At 46.8% G+C, this 17,407-nt stretch overlaps 1 protein-coding gene across 1 annotated transcript in view; it reads left to right on the top strand.

Moving 5' to 3' along the window:
* iqgap1 (IQ motif containing GTPase activating protein 1) overlaps positions 1–17,407 on the top strand; it is a 140,305-nt gene that overhangs the window by 82,491 nt on the left and 40,407 nt on the right. Inside the window, 6 exon segments of the mRNA XM_080216240.1 lie at positions 6,742–6,832; positions 8,971–9,138; positions 10,855–10,997; positions 13,297–13,467; positions 13,567–13,650; positions 14,741–14,812. Of these exon segments, the coding sequence (XP_080072366.1) occupies positions 6,742–6,832; positions 8,971–9,138; positions 10,855–10,997; positions 13,297–13,467; positions 13,567–13,650; positions 14,741–14,812 (729 nt within the window).

Below are 17,407 nucleotides of genomic sequence, written 5' to 3'. Positions count from 1 at the left end.
GAAGAGTGAGTCAAGATGACACAGATTGTTAATGAACAGTAAATTGGCTCCATCCCAGCACCACAGCCCTGCTGTCTCAGGTTGCTATGGTGATTGTAGTCAGCTAACATCCATCCCTTGGGCTGTTGGACAGTTTAAAATCTATAATTTTAGAGAATCACTAAAGTGCAGAGGAGGCACTGACTCTCAGAGGGGATCTTCCCCAGGCCCTGCAGAACTCCAGGTCTCACCAATGCCCAACACAGTTAAAATTATTTATTCATCACAAGTAAGGCTTACATTAACACGGCAATGAAGTTACTGTGAAATTCCCCTAGTCGCCACACTCCGGCACCTGTTCACGTCAATGCACCCTAACGTGCACATCTTCGGACTGTGGGAGAAAACCGGAGCACTCGGAGGAAACCCATGCACACATGGGGAGAATGTGCAAACTCCACATAGACAGTGAGCCAAGCCGGGAATTGAACTCAGATCCCTGGCGCTGTGAGGCAGCAGTGCTAACCACTGTGCCACCGTGCCGCCCCAGTTACTGCAAGACCAACCTACTTTCATGCTCCAACCCCCAGCAATAAAGGTCAGCATGCCAAGTGTGTTCCTAATAGCTGCTGTATCTGCTAACCTTTCTGTGATTCATGTACAAAGACACCAGATCCCTGTGTGTGTCAGCATTCTGCACTCTCTCTCTCTGTTTCAACAATATTTTGAATGGTGGAGCTGACTAGATGGGCTGAATGGCCAGCTTCTGCTCATGGACATTCTGCTCCTCTGTTTTTCCTACTAAAGTGGAAAACCTCACATTTTCCCCACTTTCACTGTAACTTCATTGCAGTGTTAATGTAAGCCCACTTGTGACACTGATACATAAACACTTCGTACTCCATCTGCCAAATTTTCACTTACTCACTTTATCCTTTTGCAGACTCTTTATATCCTCTTCAGAACTTGCTCTCCACTTATTTTTGTATCCTCGACAAAGTTAGCTACACATCACTAATTACCTTCACCCGAATCATTAATATAGAGTGTAAATAGTTGATACTGAAGCTGATGCCATCAGTGGTATACATGTTATCATTTGTCAACCTGAGAATGACCCCCGCACCTTTGATTTGATTTATTATTGTCACATCTATTGGGCTGCAGTGAAAAGTATTGTTTCTTGTGCGCTGTACAGACAAAGTATACCGTTCATAGAGTACACAGGGGAGAAGGAAAGGAGAGGGTGCAGAATGTAGTGTTACTGTCATAGCTAGGGTGTAGAGAAAGATCAACTTAATATCCTGGAATCATAGAATCTCTACAGAGCAGAAGGAGGCCATTTGGCCCATTGAGCCTGCACTGACAACAATCCCACCCAGGCCCTATCCCCATAACTCCACATATTCACCCTACCATTCCCCCTACACTAAGGAACAATTTAGTATGGCCAGTCAACCAAACCTGCTCCCTTTTGGACTGTGGAAAGAAACCGGAGCACCCGGAAGAAACCCACACAGACATGGGGAGAACGTGCAAACTCCATACAGACAGTGACCCAAGCAGGGAACCAAGCCTGGATCCTTGGCGCTGTGAGGCAGCAGTGCTAACCACTGTGCTATTGTGCCACTCCAAGATATACATAAGGTGGGTCCATTCAAAAGTCTGACGGCAGCAGGGGAGAAGCTGTCCTTGTGTCAGTTGGTACGTGACCTCAGACTTTTGTATCTTTTTCCCAACAGAAGAAGGTGGAAGAGAGAATGTCCAGAGTGCGTGGGGTCCTGGATTATCCTGGCTGCTTTTCCGAGGCAGCGGGAAATGTAGACAGAGTCAATGGATGGGAGGCTGGTTTGTGTGATGGATTGGGCCTTGTATCTTAGTGACCAGAACTGGATACCAGACTGAAGAGGGGTCTGGCCACGGCCCTACATGACACATCTACAAAAAACAAAAAGTTTGTTATTAAATTGTGTGAAAATGCTTTATCTCTGGACACAAAATCATTCTAAAAGGCAGCGTGATCAAGCATCAGTGAGGGGAGAGATGAGGTTACAGGACTGCAGAGGGCATCTTTGAACATGCCTTTGCTTCTGAGACTCAGTCTTGTGAGGAATGCCTGTTTCTGGCACGCACTAGGTACAAAGGAGCCTGTGTCTCCAAACGGGTGGTCACACATGGTGAGGAGATGTCAGTACGGGGGCCAAAAACTTACAACTGAGGCGCCTCTGTCCCTCTGTTCAAGGGGTCAGAGCGCCGCCTGCTGGAGTCATTGTGTTACTGCCTAGCAAAGTGCCCCCTGCTGGAGCTGGTGTGTCACTGCCTGTCAGAGCACACACACAAACACACACACACACATTCCGCCCCCATCCGCACCCCCCCCCCCCACCCCCCCACCCCCCCCCCACCTTCCGGTTGCTTGCTAGCTATTTTAACACGCGATCCTGCTCCCGTACCCACATGTCTGTCCTTGGCCTGCTGCAATGTTCCAGTGAAGCTCAACGCAAACTGGAGGAACAGCATCTCATCTTCCAGCTCAGCACTTTACAGCCTTCCAGTCTCAACATCAAATTCAACATCTCCAGATGATTTGCCCTACCCGACCTCCACCCCTTTGCTTCCATTCTATTTTATTTAATTTTTTTACTGTTCTCTATCTTTTACTTCTTTATTGTCTTTCTTCATTTTTCTCCCCCCCACTCTTTCCCCCCAACTTCATCTCCCTTCCCTTACCTTTTCTCCCCCCCTTCCCCTTCTCTACATTTTATCTCTGCCCCTTTTTTTCCTTCCCCCCCCCCCCCAACATCTCCATCTGTCACGGCTTACAGCTTCTCTGCCGTTTGGCCATTCACACCCTTTGTCCTCTCTATGGGCTTTTCCCCTGGTTTCTGTGGCTGTGCCTCATTTTTCATTCCCCCCACCTCTGCAGTATAAATATCTCCCACTTTCTCAGCCTTTTAGCTTTGTCAAAGAGTCATCTGGACTCGAAACATCAGCTCTTTTCTCTCCTTACAGATGCTGCCAGACCTGCTGAGATTTTCCAGCATTTTCTCTCTTGGTTTTGCCCCCTGCTGGAGTTGGTGTCGTGATGTAGCGATACCTGTGTTGGACTGGGCTAAACACAGTAAGAAGTCTCACAACACCAGGTTAAAGTCCAACAGCTTTATTTGTTAGCAAAAGCTACTAGCTTTCAGAGCACTGCCCCTTCGTCAGATGAGTGACGAAAGTGATGTCAGGACTTTAACCTGGTGTTGTGAGACTCCTTACAGAGTTGGTGTGTCACTGCCTATCAGAGCACCCCCTGCTGGAGCTGGTGTGTCACTGCCTATCAGAGCACCCCCTGCTGGAGTCGGTGTGTCACTGCCTATCAGAGCACCCCCTGCTGGAGTCAGTGTGTCACTGCCTATCAGAGCACCCCCTGCTGGAGTCGGTGTGTCACTGCCTATCAGAGCACCCCCTGCTGGAGTCAGTGTGTCACTGCCTATCAGAGCACCCCCTGCTGGAGTCGGTGTGTCACTGCCAGTCAGAGCACCCCCTGCTGGAGTTGGTGTGTCACTGCCTATCAGAGCACCCCCTGCTGGAGTCGGTGTGTCACTGCCTATCAGAGCACCCCCTGCTGGAGTCAGTGTGTCACTGTCTATCAGAGCACCCCCTGCTGGAGTCGGTGTGTCACTGCCTATCAGAGCACCCCCTGCTGGAGTCAGTGTGTCACTGCCTATCAGAGCACCCCCTGCTGGAGTCGGTGTGTCACTGCCAGTCAGAGCACCCCCTGCTGGAGTTGGTGTGTCACTGCCTATGAGGCACTGTAAAAAGTCTGACAACACCAGGTTTTAGTCCAACCGATTTGTTGTCAGACTTTTTACTGTGTTTACCCCAGTCTACATTATGAGGCACTGGCCTCTCAGTAGTGGCCAGGGAACTACCCCCCCCCACCCCTCTGGTGTCAGCCTATCATAAACTCTTATAGCTGAGTCCAGTTGCCAAGTCAAACCTGTGTCATTTCTTTGGAAGAGCTGTTCCTGTCATTCCTACACCTGTACTTACTCACCTGCAAATGTCCAGTTGCTTTTTTCCTGTGAAATCTGATCTCACCAGCGTTTCAGGTAGAACACACACACACACACACACACAATCTATTTTTCTATTAATTTCAATATCAATATTCTGACAAAGGTATTTTCCCTATGGGTCCAGGAATCAAATGATTCTCTTTAGCTGAGGCCAGTGTGTCTTATACAAATTACTGACTTGCCCCAGGTAAAGTGACAGTGAAGGTTTTACTAAGGTGCACTAATATGAGTAGAAATTTGCTTCCACACAGTACAGGTAACGGTAGTTCACAGGTGTATGTTTACCGAATAAATATCAACCCCGGTTCAGTAACAAAGGAAATAAACCAGCTGCAATGATTAAGAAAGATACTCTCACACCCTGCCTTTTACTTTCAGCACCTAATTAACAAATGCACAAAACTGTTCCACTTCCACATTCCAAATAATGCAACAAATACAGTTCTAGTGTTCAGAGATCTCCTGAGGTTGTGAAATACACTTTATCACCGTCCTTTTGCAGTCACTGGGTCAAAATCCTGGAATTCTCTCCTAACATCGTTGTGGGTAAACCCACAGCACAGGGACTGCAGCGATTCAAGAAGGCAGCTCACCACCACCTTCACAAGGGGCAACTAGAGATGGGCAATAAATGTGGGCCAGCCAATGACCCATGAATGAATGAAAGGAAATTCAAGTAAAATTAATGTTTTTTTTAAATGAGTATTGAGAAGATAAGTCCAACAGGGATGTCATAGTCATAGAGATTTACAGCATGGAAACAGGCCATTCGGCCCAGCTTGTTCATGCTGTCCTTTTTTTAAAACCCCTAAGCTAGTCCCAACTGCCCGCCTTTGGCCCATATCCCTCAATACCCATCTTATCCATGTAACTGTCTAAATGCTTTTAAAAGATAAAGTTGTACCTGCCTCTTCTTCCACCTCTGGCAGCTTCTTCCAGACACTCACCACCCTCTGAGTGAAAAAACTGTCCCTCTAAACCCTTTTGTATCTCTCCCCTTCACCTTAAATTTAAGTCCTTGAGTTTTAGACTCCCCTACCTTTGGGAAAAGATATTGACTATCTCGCTGATCTGTGCCCCTCATTATTTTATAGACTTCTATAAGGCCATGCCTCCTGTACTCTAAGGAAAAAAGCCCCAGTTTACCCAACCTCTACTTGTAACTCAATCCATCAAGTCCCAGTAGCATCCTAGTAAATCTTTTCTGCGCTCTTTCTAGTTTAATAATATTCTTTCTATAATAGGGTGGCCAGAACTGTACACAGTATTCCAAGTGTGGCCTTGAGGGGGTTGAGCTATGAGGAGAGGCTGAATAAACTAGGCTTGTACTCGTTAGAGTTTAGAAGAATGAGGGGAGATCTCATTGAGACGTATAAGATGATGAATGGGATGGATAGGATAGAGGTGGAGAGACTCTTCCCGCTCAAAAAAGACAGTAGGACTAGGGGGCACAGCCTCAAGATAAAGGGGAGGCGGTTTAGAACGGAGTTGAGGAGGAACTTCTTCACTCAAAGGGTGGTGAATCTCTGGAATTCTCTGCCCCTTGAAGTGGTGGAGGCTGCCTCGCTAAATATTTTTAAGAAGCGGGTTGATGGGTTTTTGATAAGAGAGGGGATTAAGGGTTATGGGGAGAGGGCGGGAAAGTGGAACTGAGCCACAACAGATCAGCCATGATCTTATTGAATGGCGGGGCAGGCTCGAAGGGCTAGATGGCCTACTCCTGCTCCTATTTCTTATGTTCTTATGTTCTTATGTTACCAATGTCAATAAGAAGTCCCAACTTCTATATTCAATGTTCTGACTAATGAAACCAAGCGTGCTGAATGCCTTCTTCACCACTCTGTCCACCTGTAACTCCACTTTCAAGAAGCTATGAACATGTACCCCTAGATCTCTTTGTTCTGTAACTCTCCCCATTGCCCTACCATTAACTAAATCCTGCCCTGATTCAATTACCAGAATGCATCACCTCGCATTTATTTAAATTAAGTTCCATCTGCCATTCGTCAGCCCACTGGCCCAATTGATCAAGATCCAATTCAATCCAAGATAACCTTCTTCACTGCCCACTATGCCACCAAACTTGGTGTCATCTGCAAACTTACTAACCATGCCTCCTAAATTCTCATCCAAATTAATATAAATGACAAATAACAGTGGACCCAGCACTGATCCCTGAGGCACACTGCTGGTCACAGGCCTCCAGTCTGAAAAACAACCTTCTACAACCACCCTCTGTCTTCTGTCAAGAAGCCAATTTTGTATCCATTTCAATACCTCACCCTAGATCCCGTGAGATTTAACCTTATGCAACAACCTACCATGTGGTACCTTGTCAAAGGCCTTGCTAAAGTCCATGTAGACATCAACTGCACTGCCCTCATCTACCTTCTTGTTCACCTCATCAAAAAACTCAAATCAAATTCATGAGACATGATTTTCCTCTCGCAAAGCCATGCTGACTGTTCCTGATCAGTCCTTGTGTCTCTAAATGCCTGTAGATCCTGTTTCTTAAATATCTTCCAACAATTTACCCATCACAGATGTGAGGCTCACTGGCCTGTAGTTCCCAGGACTATGACTAAGTTTTTATTTACTAATCAGAAGTGCAGTGACCAGATCTGAATTTGCAGTTTGCCACAAGTGGCTGGGCAGATCAGAGGATGCAGCCACTGATGATTTTGACTCTCCACAGGAGACCCAGGATGACTCTGCTGTGCTGTGGCTTGATGAGATCCAGGATACCATCTGGAAATCCAACAAGGACAGCCAGGATGCTGAAAAATGTGAGTTTCTGCTGCCTCTTCTCTCGTATTTGTGTGAAATATACCTGGCAGACCACACTTCAAATGTGTCCGTATCCCAAAATAAATCTGTCACTTGTTCTGGTTTGCTAGGGACCAATAAAAAGAACCTGTCTCTGTGCGCATGTCTCTCTGAATGTCTTCCCAAGAGTGCGGCTGTAATGTCCAAGCGCTGGCCCTAGACACAGTGATAGAATTCAGGGTGAATAGATGGAGTTCAGGGCAGCAGGTACACATTGATCCCATCCTTACCTGTTGGCCACACCAACTCTCACACTCACGTGCAATGATACGCTCACTAATGTATACATGTGCTCATTAACACAGCACCACGCTCAATAGCACACTGCCACACCACACACACACACACACACACACACACACACACACACACACAAATGAACTGACACTGTTGGTGTAGCAACACCACACAAACTCTTCAGTGATTCAGGAAGCTGACTCACCACCACCTTTGAGGGTAATTAATGACGGTAATAAATGCTGATCTAGGCAGCATGTCAGGGTGTGTTTAAAAAAAATTATTTCACAGAGAGTGGGCATCTCATTCTGTGAAAATATTTTTTTAAACACACCCTCGTGTGCTCTGGCGCACACACTCACGAGCACATACTGCATTAACTATTGAGTGCACTCACCACACTGTCCACATGAGCTGTTGGGACCAGAAGTTCTGGCTGATGGAAACCAGTTGAAGCACTCAGATTGCACCGAGCAGCCACTAAACCGAGAATCGTCCTGGACCGAGGGGCTCGATACTAGAACCCGATCCCTAGTGGGAACGGCTGCTTCTTAACTGGTTTGTATCATCCAGAGATCGGAACCCTGTGTTAAGGACCAGATCAGAAACACCAAGTTATTTTGTAAAGTTGGCCTAGACCCTAACTTTTACATTTGATTTTGGCATGCCCAATGGTGGGGGAGTCCAGAGCTAGCAGTTATAGTTTGAGGATAAGGGGTAAACCTTTTAGAACTGCGGTGAGGGGAAATTTCTTCATCCAGAGGGTGGTGAATGTGTGGAATTCACTCCCACGGAAAGTAGTTGAGGTCAAAACATTTGAAGAAGAAATTGGATATCGCTCTTGGAGATAAAGGGATTAAGGGATATGGGGGGTGGGGGGGTGGAAGGGTGGATAAGGATATTGAATTCGAAGATCAGCCATGATCAAGATGAATGGCGGAGCAGACTCGAAGGGCCGAATGGCTTCCTCCTGCTTCTAGTTTCTGTTCTTCTATGTTTCTATTAGAGTGAGCTGAAGGTGTTTCACTCCAGGTATGATTCCAGTCATCCACTGGGAAGCTTTCATCAAAACAAACTTTATTTAAGTTCACAGTTCAAACAAAAAGAATGACTATAACTTTTACCAACTAAAATGCTTAAATATGATAATTCGTAACAGCTATTTTTATTGTTCCAATTAAAAGCATTATCTCCCATAGACGTACATCCTTCTTCAGGATTAGTTAGCAGACCAAACGAGTTTGCTCACATGGTATTAGGTTTCTAACACTTCTGGACAGAGATCCAGTCAGCAGTTTCCAGAGAAGGATATGTCCTCAAAACAGCAAAACTATGGAGAAGTTTTGTTAAAAACCTTAGTTCCTGATGACTTCCAGTCTTCAGAGAGTGGAAAAGACAGACATTGCTTTCTCTCTCAACACAAAAGCAGCATCTAAGCTTAAATATTCTGTATAAGCCTAGCTTCAACCTGTCGCATGACCACACCTGTCAATCATCCCAATCACTCTCTACTCTTCTAAAGTAGTATTAATTCAGATTAAAATTAACATTCTATCAATTAGAAGCAATTATACTGCTGCAGTAACAATACAGGAAACTGGTTGTAGATAGAATGGTACCAATAAGATGGAAAAGTTTATTAGTCACAAGTAGGCTTACAATTCACACTGCAATGAAGTTACTGTGAAAATCCCCTCGTTGCCACACCCTGAAGGGACTGCTAGAAATATCCCACACAGAAACATGACTAAAATACATTTCTTAAAGGCACAGTATCGTCACACTAAGCTATCCCTGTCTGCTCTTTACCTGCTGCTACCGCCATTTAATTTGGTCTCCCCTCTCTCTCTAACCTGTCTAGTTTCCCTGGGGATTCTGGCTATCAATGAAGCAGTGGATGGTGGAAACACGGCACAGATACTGAGCGCTCTGAGATCCCCTGATGTTGGATTGTACGGAGTCACCTCGGAGTGTGATGATGTCTACCGGCAGGAACTGACTGAGGCCAAACAAGCCAAGAAGTTGGAAGGTAAGCAAGGGCTCCTCCTCTGGTGTGATTCCCTGTGTTATCAAACCCTGCGAGGTTTTCTGTGCCGTAGGATTGGTGCGATCCTGTCGAGTGTCGCTGCGTCCGGAAGCCTTTGTTTGCTGTTTGGAGCAGAATCGAGCAGCTGGAACTCAGGAGTGAGTATTAACCAGAGGCAGTTTTGCAGAATTGAAAATCCACTTCCAGTCGACCTGGTTTGAGAATTCGAATTCTGTTTAAAAACACATCATAGAATCTCTACAGCACAGAAAGAGGCCATTCAGCCCATCGAGCCTACACTGAAAACAATCCCACCCAGGCCCTATCCCTGTAACCCCACACCTTTATCTGGAAATCTGAAATCAATGAGAGTGACCATGAAGCCATCTGTGGCTCACTATCATCCCTAAGGGAGGGAGTCTGCCCCCTTACCCACTCTGGTTTATATGTGACTCCAGTCCCACAGTAATATGAGTTGCTGCAGAGGTTAGTCCCAAAAGTGACTCTGTTTCAAACCAGGAGAGTCTCCACTGCCATCTCCAGGGTAAATACGGGTTGGGTAATAACTACCAGCCTTGCCAATGATGCTACATTGTGAGAATCAGCAAAGCTTTATCTGCCGCTGCCTCTCTGTTGTGTGTGACCCAGTGCTGCTTCCACACCACAGAAACCTGACCCAAAACACGGCTTAACTCCTGGAGGTGGATTTATCCAGAGGCAGGAGGCTCGCCAGAAAGAGACATCCCTTCTGAACTCTCACACAGCTTGAAGACATCCTTACACCGCCCCCCCCCCCCCCCCCCCCCCCCCCCCCGACTCAATCTGAGCATTTTCATTGGGCCGTTGTGACACTGGACAGTGGTCAGTATGTCACAGTTGCCGTATGTCGATTGGTCACTGATGAAAACTCCATGTGGGTGGCATGGTGGCCCAGTGGTTGGCACTGCTGCCTCACAATGCCAGAGACCCGGGTTTGATTCCCGGCTCGGGTCACTGTCTATATGGAGTTTGCACAATCTCCGTTTGTCTGCGTGGGTTTACTCCCACAGTCCAAAGATGTGTGGGTTAGGTGGATTGATCATCCTAAATTGCCCCTTAGTGTCAGAGGGACTAGCTAGGGTAAATGCATGGGATTCCGGAGTTAGGGCCTGAGTGGGATTGTGGTTGGCGCAGACTGGATGGGCAGAATGGCCTCATTCTGCACTGTATGATTCTGTGTGTTTAGAGGATGGATGGCCAGTCACACAAAAACCATAGACTCCCTGCTGGGCAGAAGGAGGCCATTCAGCCCCATCAACTCTGCACCAACTCTCAGAGCATCCCACTCTCTCCTTGCTATTCCTATAATCCCACACATTTACCATGGCTAATCCACCTCACCTGCTCATCCTGGGAGACTAAGAGGCAATTTAGCATGGTCAGTCCATCTCACCTGCCTATCTTCGGACTGTGGGAGGAAACCCACGCAGACACGGGGAGAACGTGCAGACTTCACACAGACAGTGACTCGAGGCTGGAATCGAACCCAGGTCCCTGGCGCTGTGAGGCAGCAGGACTAACCCACTGTCCCACTGTGATGGCCACAATCCAGGATAAAGTGGTGTCCAGGACCCAGGGACAGTGAAGGTCGTGTTGGTGTTCAACATTGAGTGTGTTGGTCTGTGGTATAGTGGTGCAAACAGTAATATGTTCCTTTAACCTTTACCCTTTGACCTGCAGGTGACAATGGCAGCCAGTGGGTCAGACACTGGGTAAAGGGAGGCTACCATTATTACTACAACCTGGGGACGAAGCAAGGGAGCTGGGAGCAGCCATCTGACTTCATCCAGAACAACACACAACTGAGCAAGGAGGAAATCCAGGTACAGAGCACAGTGCGATCCCAACCTTTCCTTGTGATTTATTTAAAACCCACTTCACAAATTGAGAATTGGGTGGATTTGTGCGTTCAGCTAAGGGTCCAACTCTAATTTTCCTCAACTTCTTCACTCCCTCCAAATCCTATATCCTTCCCACTCTTCCATAGACTCCCTCCATCGGAATAATAGCCTCTAATTTGCCATTTCCTAGAATCTCAGCTTTGTCACACAGCTTCCCCTCCCTCGATCTTCCCTCCCCAGACCTTCCACTGGCTCTTTAGACCCAAACAGCCAACGTCCAAACTGACCTTGTGATGCCCGGGCTCCGTGGGCATCACTCCCGTGTCTCAGTCACAAGGTTCAAGTCTCACTCCAGGGCTTTGAGCACAAACGTCAAAGAGTGACAGTCCCAGTGCAGTACTGAGGGAGTGCGGCACTGCCGGAGGTGCCTTCTTTTGGGTGAGATGCTTAAACCGAAGCCCCATTGGCCTGTTTGAGTGGATGGAATGATCCCATAAGATTCTTTCAAAGAACAGAGGGGAGCTATTGCGTGTGTCCTGGTCGATAACTATCCCTCAATCCATCCTGATCTGGCCGTTATATATTGCTGTTTGTTGGAGTTTGCAGTGCGTACATTTGCTATATTAAAAACGATGACTGCTCAAAAGATCTTGACTGGCAGTTTAATTTAGATAAATGCGAGGAGATGCATTTTGGTAGATTGAACCAGGGCAGGACTTACTCAGTTAACGGTAGGGCGCTGGGGAGAGTTACAGGACAAAGAAATTTAGGGGTACATGTTCATAGCTCCTTGAAAATGGAGTCACAGGTGGACAGAGTGGTGAAGAATACATTCAGCACGCTTGGTTTCATCGGTCAGAACATTGAATACAGGAGTTGGAATGTCTTGTTGAAGTTGTACAAGACATTGGTAAGGCCACATTTGGAACACTGTACAGTTCTGGTCACCCTGTTATAGAAAGGATATTATTAAACTAGAAAGAGTGCAGAAAAGATTTACTAGGAGGCTACCGGGACTTGATGGTTTGAGTTATAAGGAGAGGCTGGATAGACTGGGACTTTTTTCTCTGGAGTGTAGGAGGCTGAGGGATAATCTTATAGAGGTCTATAAAATAATGAGGGGCACAGATCAGCTAGATAGTCAATATCTTTTCCCAAAGGTAGGGGAGTCTAAAACTAGAGGGCATAGGTTTAAGGTGAGAGGGGAGAGATACTAAAGTGTCCAGAAGGGCAATTTTTTCACACAGAGGGTGGTGAGTGTCTGGAACAAGCTGCCAGAGGTAGTAGTAGAGGTGGGTACAATTTTGTCTTTTTAAAAAGCATTTAGGTAGTTAAGATGGGTATGGAGGGATATGGGTCAAATGTGGGCAATTGGGATTAGCTTAGGCGTTTAAAAAAAAGGCGGCATGGACACATTGAGCTGAAGGGCCTGTTTCCATGCTGTAAACCTCTGACTCTATAATTCTCAGGGCTCTGGGATGTCCAATGACTGTGAAAAGCATTTTGGTTTTTGATTAGATTTATTATTGTCACATGTATTAACATACAGTGAAAAGTATTGTTTCTTGAATGCTATACAGTTCATAGAAAAGGAAAGGAGAGGGTGCAGAATGTAGTTTTACAGTCATAGCTAGGGTGTGGAGAAAGTCCATTCAAAAGTCTGACAGCAGCAGGGAAGAAGCTGTTCTTGAGTCGGTTGGTATGTGACCTCAGACTTCTGTATCTTGTTACTGAAGGAAGAAAGTGGAAGAGAGAATGTCTGGGATGCATGGGGTCCTTAATTATACCGGCTGCTTTGCCAAGGCAGCAGGAAGTGTAGACAGAGTCAATGGATGGGAGGCTGGTCTGTGTGATGGATTGGACTACATTCATAACCTTTTGTAGCTCCTTGTGGTCTTGGGCAGAACAGGAGCCCCGACCAAGCTGTGATACAACCAGAATCCTTGGTGCATCTGTAAATACAAGATAAAGACCAAATACTATGGAATTTGGAATCTGAAACAAAAACAGAAAATGCTGGAAAATCTCAGCAGGTCTGAGAGAATAGAGCCAAGGTTACTAATCTAGATGACCCTTTGTCAGAGCTTTGTCTTTCTCTCTTGCTCTCTCCCTCTCCCTTTCTCCCCCTCTCTCTCTCTCTCTTTGTCTTCTCTCTCTCTCTCTCCCTCTATCTCTCTCTTTCTCTCTCCCCATCTCACCCTCTCACTCTCCCTTCCTCCCTCTCCCTCTCTCCCTCTTCCCCTCAGTTGTAACCAGTTTGTCTCTCTCTTGCACCCCACAGTCGACGATTTCAGGAGTTACTGCTGCCTATAATCGAGAGCAGCTGTGGGTCGCCAACGAGGGCCTCATCACCAAGTTACAGGCACGTTGCCGCGGTTACCTGGTGCGGCGGGAATACTCGGATCGAATGAAGTTCTTGAAGAAACAGCAGCCAGCAATCCTGACCATCCAGGTAAGAGCGAGTCGACATTTTGGGGAAGAATTTAATGCATAAAGTTTTAAATGTATTCTGTGCTGTGTGGGATGTACTCATGGCCACTTCTTTTCACAGTCTCATTGGAGAGGTCACAAGCAAAAGCAGGCCTACAAAAACAGGCTTCAATACCTCAAGGACAATACGGCCTCGGCTATGAAGGTAAGGTAACATCTGCTCCTTGAATTTAACTCAGATTTTGGGTTCAGGAAATTATCTCTAGTGAATTATTCAGAGAATTTCTTTTCCGACAGAGGTTTACAGCATGGAAACAGGTCCTTCGGCCCAACTTGTCCATAACAGTCCATAACACATCAGACATCGGTGCATGTCTGTGCCCAGTTTGTACATGTCCTCTGGAATGCCCTCAATGTCACGTGTACAATGCTGCCCCTCAGACACATTGAGTGCCATGTGTACACACTGGCCATTGGTACACATCCATTGCCAGTGTGGGTGGGGTTGGTCTCCAATGTTACTTGGACCGCCCCTCTACTGCTTATTGTTGTTTGCAAAACAACCAATCATGCTTAAACAAGTTTTTTTGTCTCTTTCCCCTTCTTGTCTTTCTTTCTCCTTTTACTCTTTCTCACTCTCTGTCTTTCCCTGTTTCACTTTCCCTTTTTTTCACCCATTCGTTTGGCCTCTATATCTTTCTCACCTTTCACCTCTTTCTCTCCATCTTCTCCGTTCTTCTTTTCCTTACTCTCAATTTTCCTCTCCCTCTCCAACTGCTTATTCTTTCTCTCTTTTTTACCTCTATCTCGGTGTCTCTGTCTGTCTGTCTCTCTCTCTGTCTCTTCCTACCAAACCCCATCTCCCTACCTCCCTCTCTCTTTCATTCTCCCCTCTCTGTGTGTGTGTCTCTCTCTGTCCCCCCATCTCTCTCTGTCTCTCTCCCTCCTCTCTCTCTCTCTCTCTCTGTCCCCCCCTTCTCTCTCTCTCTGTTCACCCTTCTCTCTCTCTCTGTTCACCCTTCTCTCTCTCTCTGTTCACCCTTCTCTCTCTCTCTGTTTACCCTTCTCTCTCTCTCTGTTTACCCTTCTCTCTCTCTCTGTTTACCCTTCTCTCTCTCTCTGTTCACCCTTCTCTCTCTCTCTGTTCACCCTTCTCTCTCTCTCTCTGTTCACCCTTCTCTCTCTCTCTGTTCACCCTTCTCTTTGTCTCTTTGCCCCCCCCACCCCTCTCTGTCCGTCCCCATTCCTCTCTCTCTCACACACTTTCCCACTTTTCCTACCTATTTCTGGCACAGATTCAGTCGTTAGTACGGATGTACCAGGCTAGAAAGAAGTACCAGGATCGACTGAAATATTTCAAGGATCATGTGAGTGTTGCTTTCTGTTATATCATTAATGACCCCAATCCCATGGAGGTCTGGGATTTTAAACCAGCTTTACTGTATAAAGACACAGAATAAAATACAAGACCTGCAATGCATAAATGTTCACCAACTGTAATGAGAAACTACCTGGTACGGTAACAGTTACTGGATACTGTAATAAGTCTTCAGAGGCAGAAGTCCCTTCATCCAAATTCCTTTGTTTACAATTCCAGCAGCAGGACACAGAGTGCTCGCAGTCAGCAGTCTACCCTCGGGAGTGCCAGAGGAACTGACACTCCCAGTTAAACATAAGGAAAAAGCTCCCTGATTGGCCCATCAATTGGGTCCTTAATCAGGGACATCTTTTGTAGTCCAACCAAATAAACAAAATCAAATTAACTTCGGGACGACTCAGAAGGAGCAGCTCCCTAAAAGGAGGGGAACCACCCGAAACAAAAAAAAGGTGCAAAGGAAACTTAAAACATCAAATTAAAATCTGATTAAAGGGGTCAGTGATACATCCCAGCCCCTGCAGTGCCCGGCAGGCACAGAAAGCATTAACAGTGCCCTCAGACACCACATGCTCTCTTCACACCTTAATCAGGGAGCTCATACTCCAATAGGCCACCCTCAATGGTCTCATTGAAGTCATTACAGACACATGAAATAGGAATAGGAGACCATTCGGCCCATCCAGCCTGCTCTGCCATTCATCATGGCTGATCTCGGGCTTCAACTCCATTTTCCTGCCCGCTCCCCATATCCCAGAATTCCCTGAGACATCAATAATCCGTCTACCCCAACCATCAATATATTCAACAAAGGAGAATCCACAACCTTCTGTGGGAGAGAATTCTAAAGATTCACAACCCTCTGGGTCAAGAAATTTCTCCTCATCTCAGTCCTCAATGATTGGCCCCTTATCCTGAGGCTGTGGCCCCGTGATTCAGATTCCCCGACCAGCAGAGACGATCTCTCAGCATCCATCCTGTCAAACCCCCTCAGAATGTAAGTTACAATCATTCAAAAATTGCCTGAGATTCATTAACTCCTCATCAGCTACAAGAACTGCAGGCGGCACAGGGCTTGCCGTGTGATTTAACCCATTAACCAGGTCTGGATCTTCCAGTAATCTCTCCTCCAACCCTTTCCTTCCTCCTCTAGTTATTACCGATTGACTTGTAGATCTGTCATGTGATTGAACTCCAAATACTTCTTAAAAATCCTGGATCTCTACACCAGAGAAAGAGGCCACTCGTCCATTGCGCTTGTGTTAGCTCTTTGAAAGAACTATCCCTATAGGAGGGCAGCACAGTGGTTAGCACTGCTGCCTCTCAGCACCAGGGACCCTGGTTCGATTCCCGGCTTGGGTCACGGTCTGAGTGGAGTTTGCATGTTCTCCCCGTGTCTGCGTGGGTTTTCTCTGGATGCTCCGGTTTCCTCCCACAGTCCAAAGGCGTGCAGGTTAGGTGGATTGGCCATGCTAAATTTGCAGGGTTACTGGGATAGGGCGGCGGGGTGGACTGGGGGTGGGATGCTCTTTCGGAGAGTCAGTGCAGATTTGATGGGCCGAATGGCCTTTTATTGCACCATAGAAAATCTATGGTTCCACTTTACTCCCATGCCGGCCTTGTTCTTTCACCCATATCCCAGTGAATTTGATTCCAGTGGCCTCTCCAATCACTGATAGTAAGTTGCTCTGGATTTTGATTTCAGCTCACGCTCAGATAGCACCTTCAGAACTTAACAAGTTTCTGTGTGAAAATATCTCCCCTGTAGCACTTCTGTCAATTATTCCTCCTTTCCCAATTTTGATGACTCCCTCAACCGTTTCTGCTCCAGTCAAAGCAGATTCCAGTATCTCTAGTTCACTAATGTTCTTTAAGGAAGGAAATCTGCCATTCTTACCCGGTCTGGCCCACGTGTGACTCCAGAGTCACAGCAATGTGGCTGACTACCGATTCCAGCCTCGCGGTCACTGTCTGTCTGTGCACCTTCTCCCCATGTCTGCATGGGTTTCCTCCAGGTGCTCAGGTTTCCTCTCACGCTCCGAAGATGTGCGAGTTGGGTGGATTGGCCATGCTGAATTGCCCCTTTGTGTCGGGGGTATTAGCAGGGTAAATAGTTGGGGTTAAGGGGATAAGGCCAGACTGGGATTGTGGTTGGTGCAGACTCAATGGGCTGAATGGCCTCCTTCTCCACTGCAGGGATTTTATGATTCTAAATGGCCTAGCAAGCCACTCCATTCAGCATCACCTTCTCAAGGGCAACTAAACATGGTCCGCAGAATCATAGAAACCCCACAATGCAGAAGGAGGCCATTCAGCCCATTGAGTCTGCACCAAAAACAATCCCACTCAGGCCCGTAACACCACATATTGACCCCGCTAATCCCTCTAACCTATGCATCCCAGGACACTAAGGGGCAATTTAGTACGGCCAGTGCACCTAACCAGCACGTCTTCAAGACTGTGGAAGGAAACCCACACAGATATGGGGAGAATGTGCAATCTCCACACAGACAGTGACCCAAGCCGGGAATTGAACCCGGGTCCCTGGCGCAGCGAGGCAGCAGCGTTAATCACTCTGTTACCGTGC

This window comes from Carcharhinus amblyrhynchos, chromosome 32 (genome assembly GCF_965287045.1).
Source record: "Carcharhinus amblyrhynchos chromosome 32, sCarAmb.v2.hapA, whole genome shotgun sequence".
Classification (NCBI taxonomy): domain Eukaryota; kingdom Metazoa; phylum Chordata; class Chondrichthyes; order Carcharhiniformes; family Carcharhinidae; genus Carcharhinus; species Carcharhinus amblyrhynchos.
Note: the sequence above shows the minus strand (reverse complement) of the source record. Positions and strands in the feature narration are given on the sequence as shown.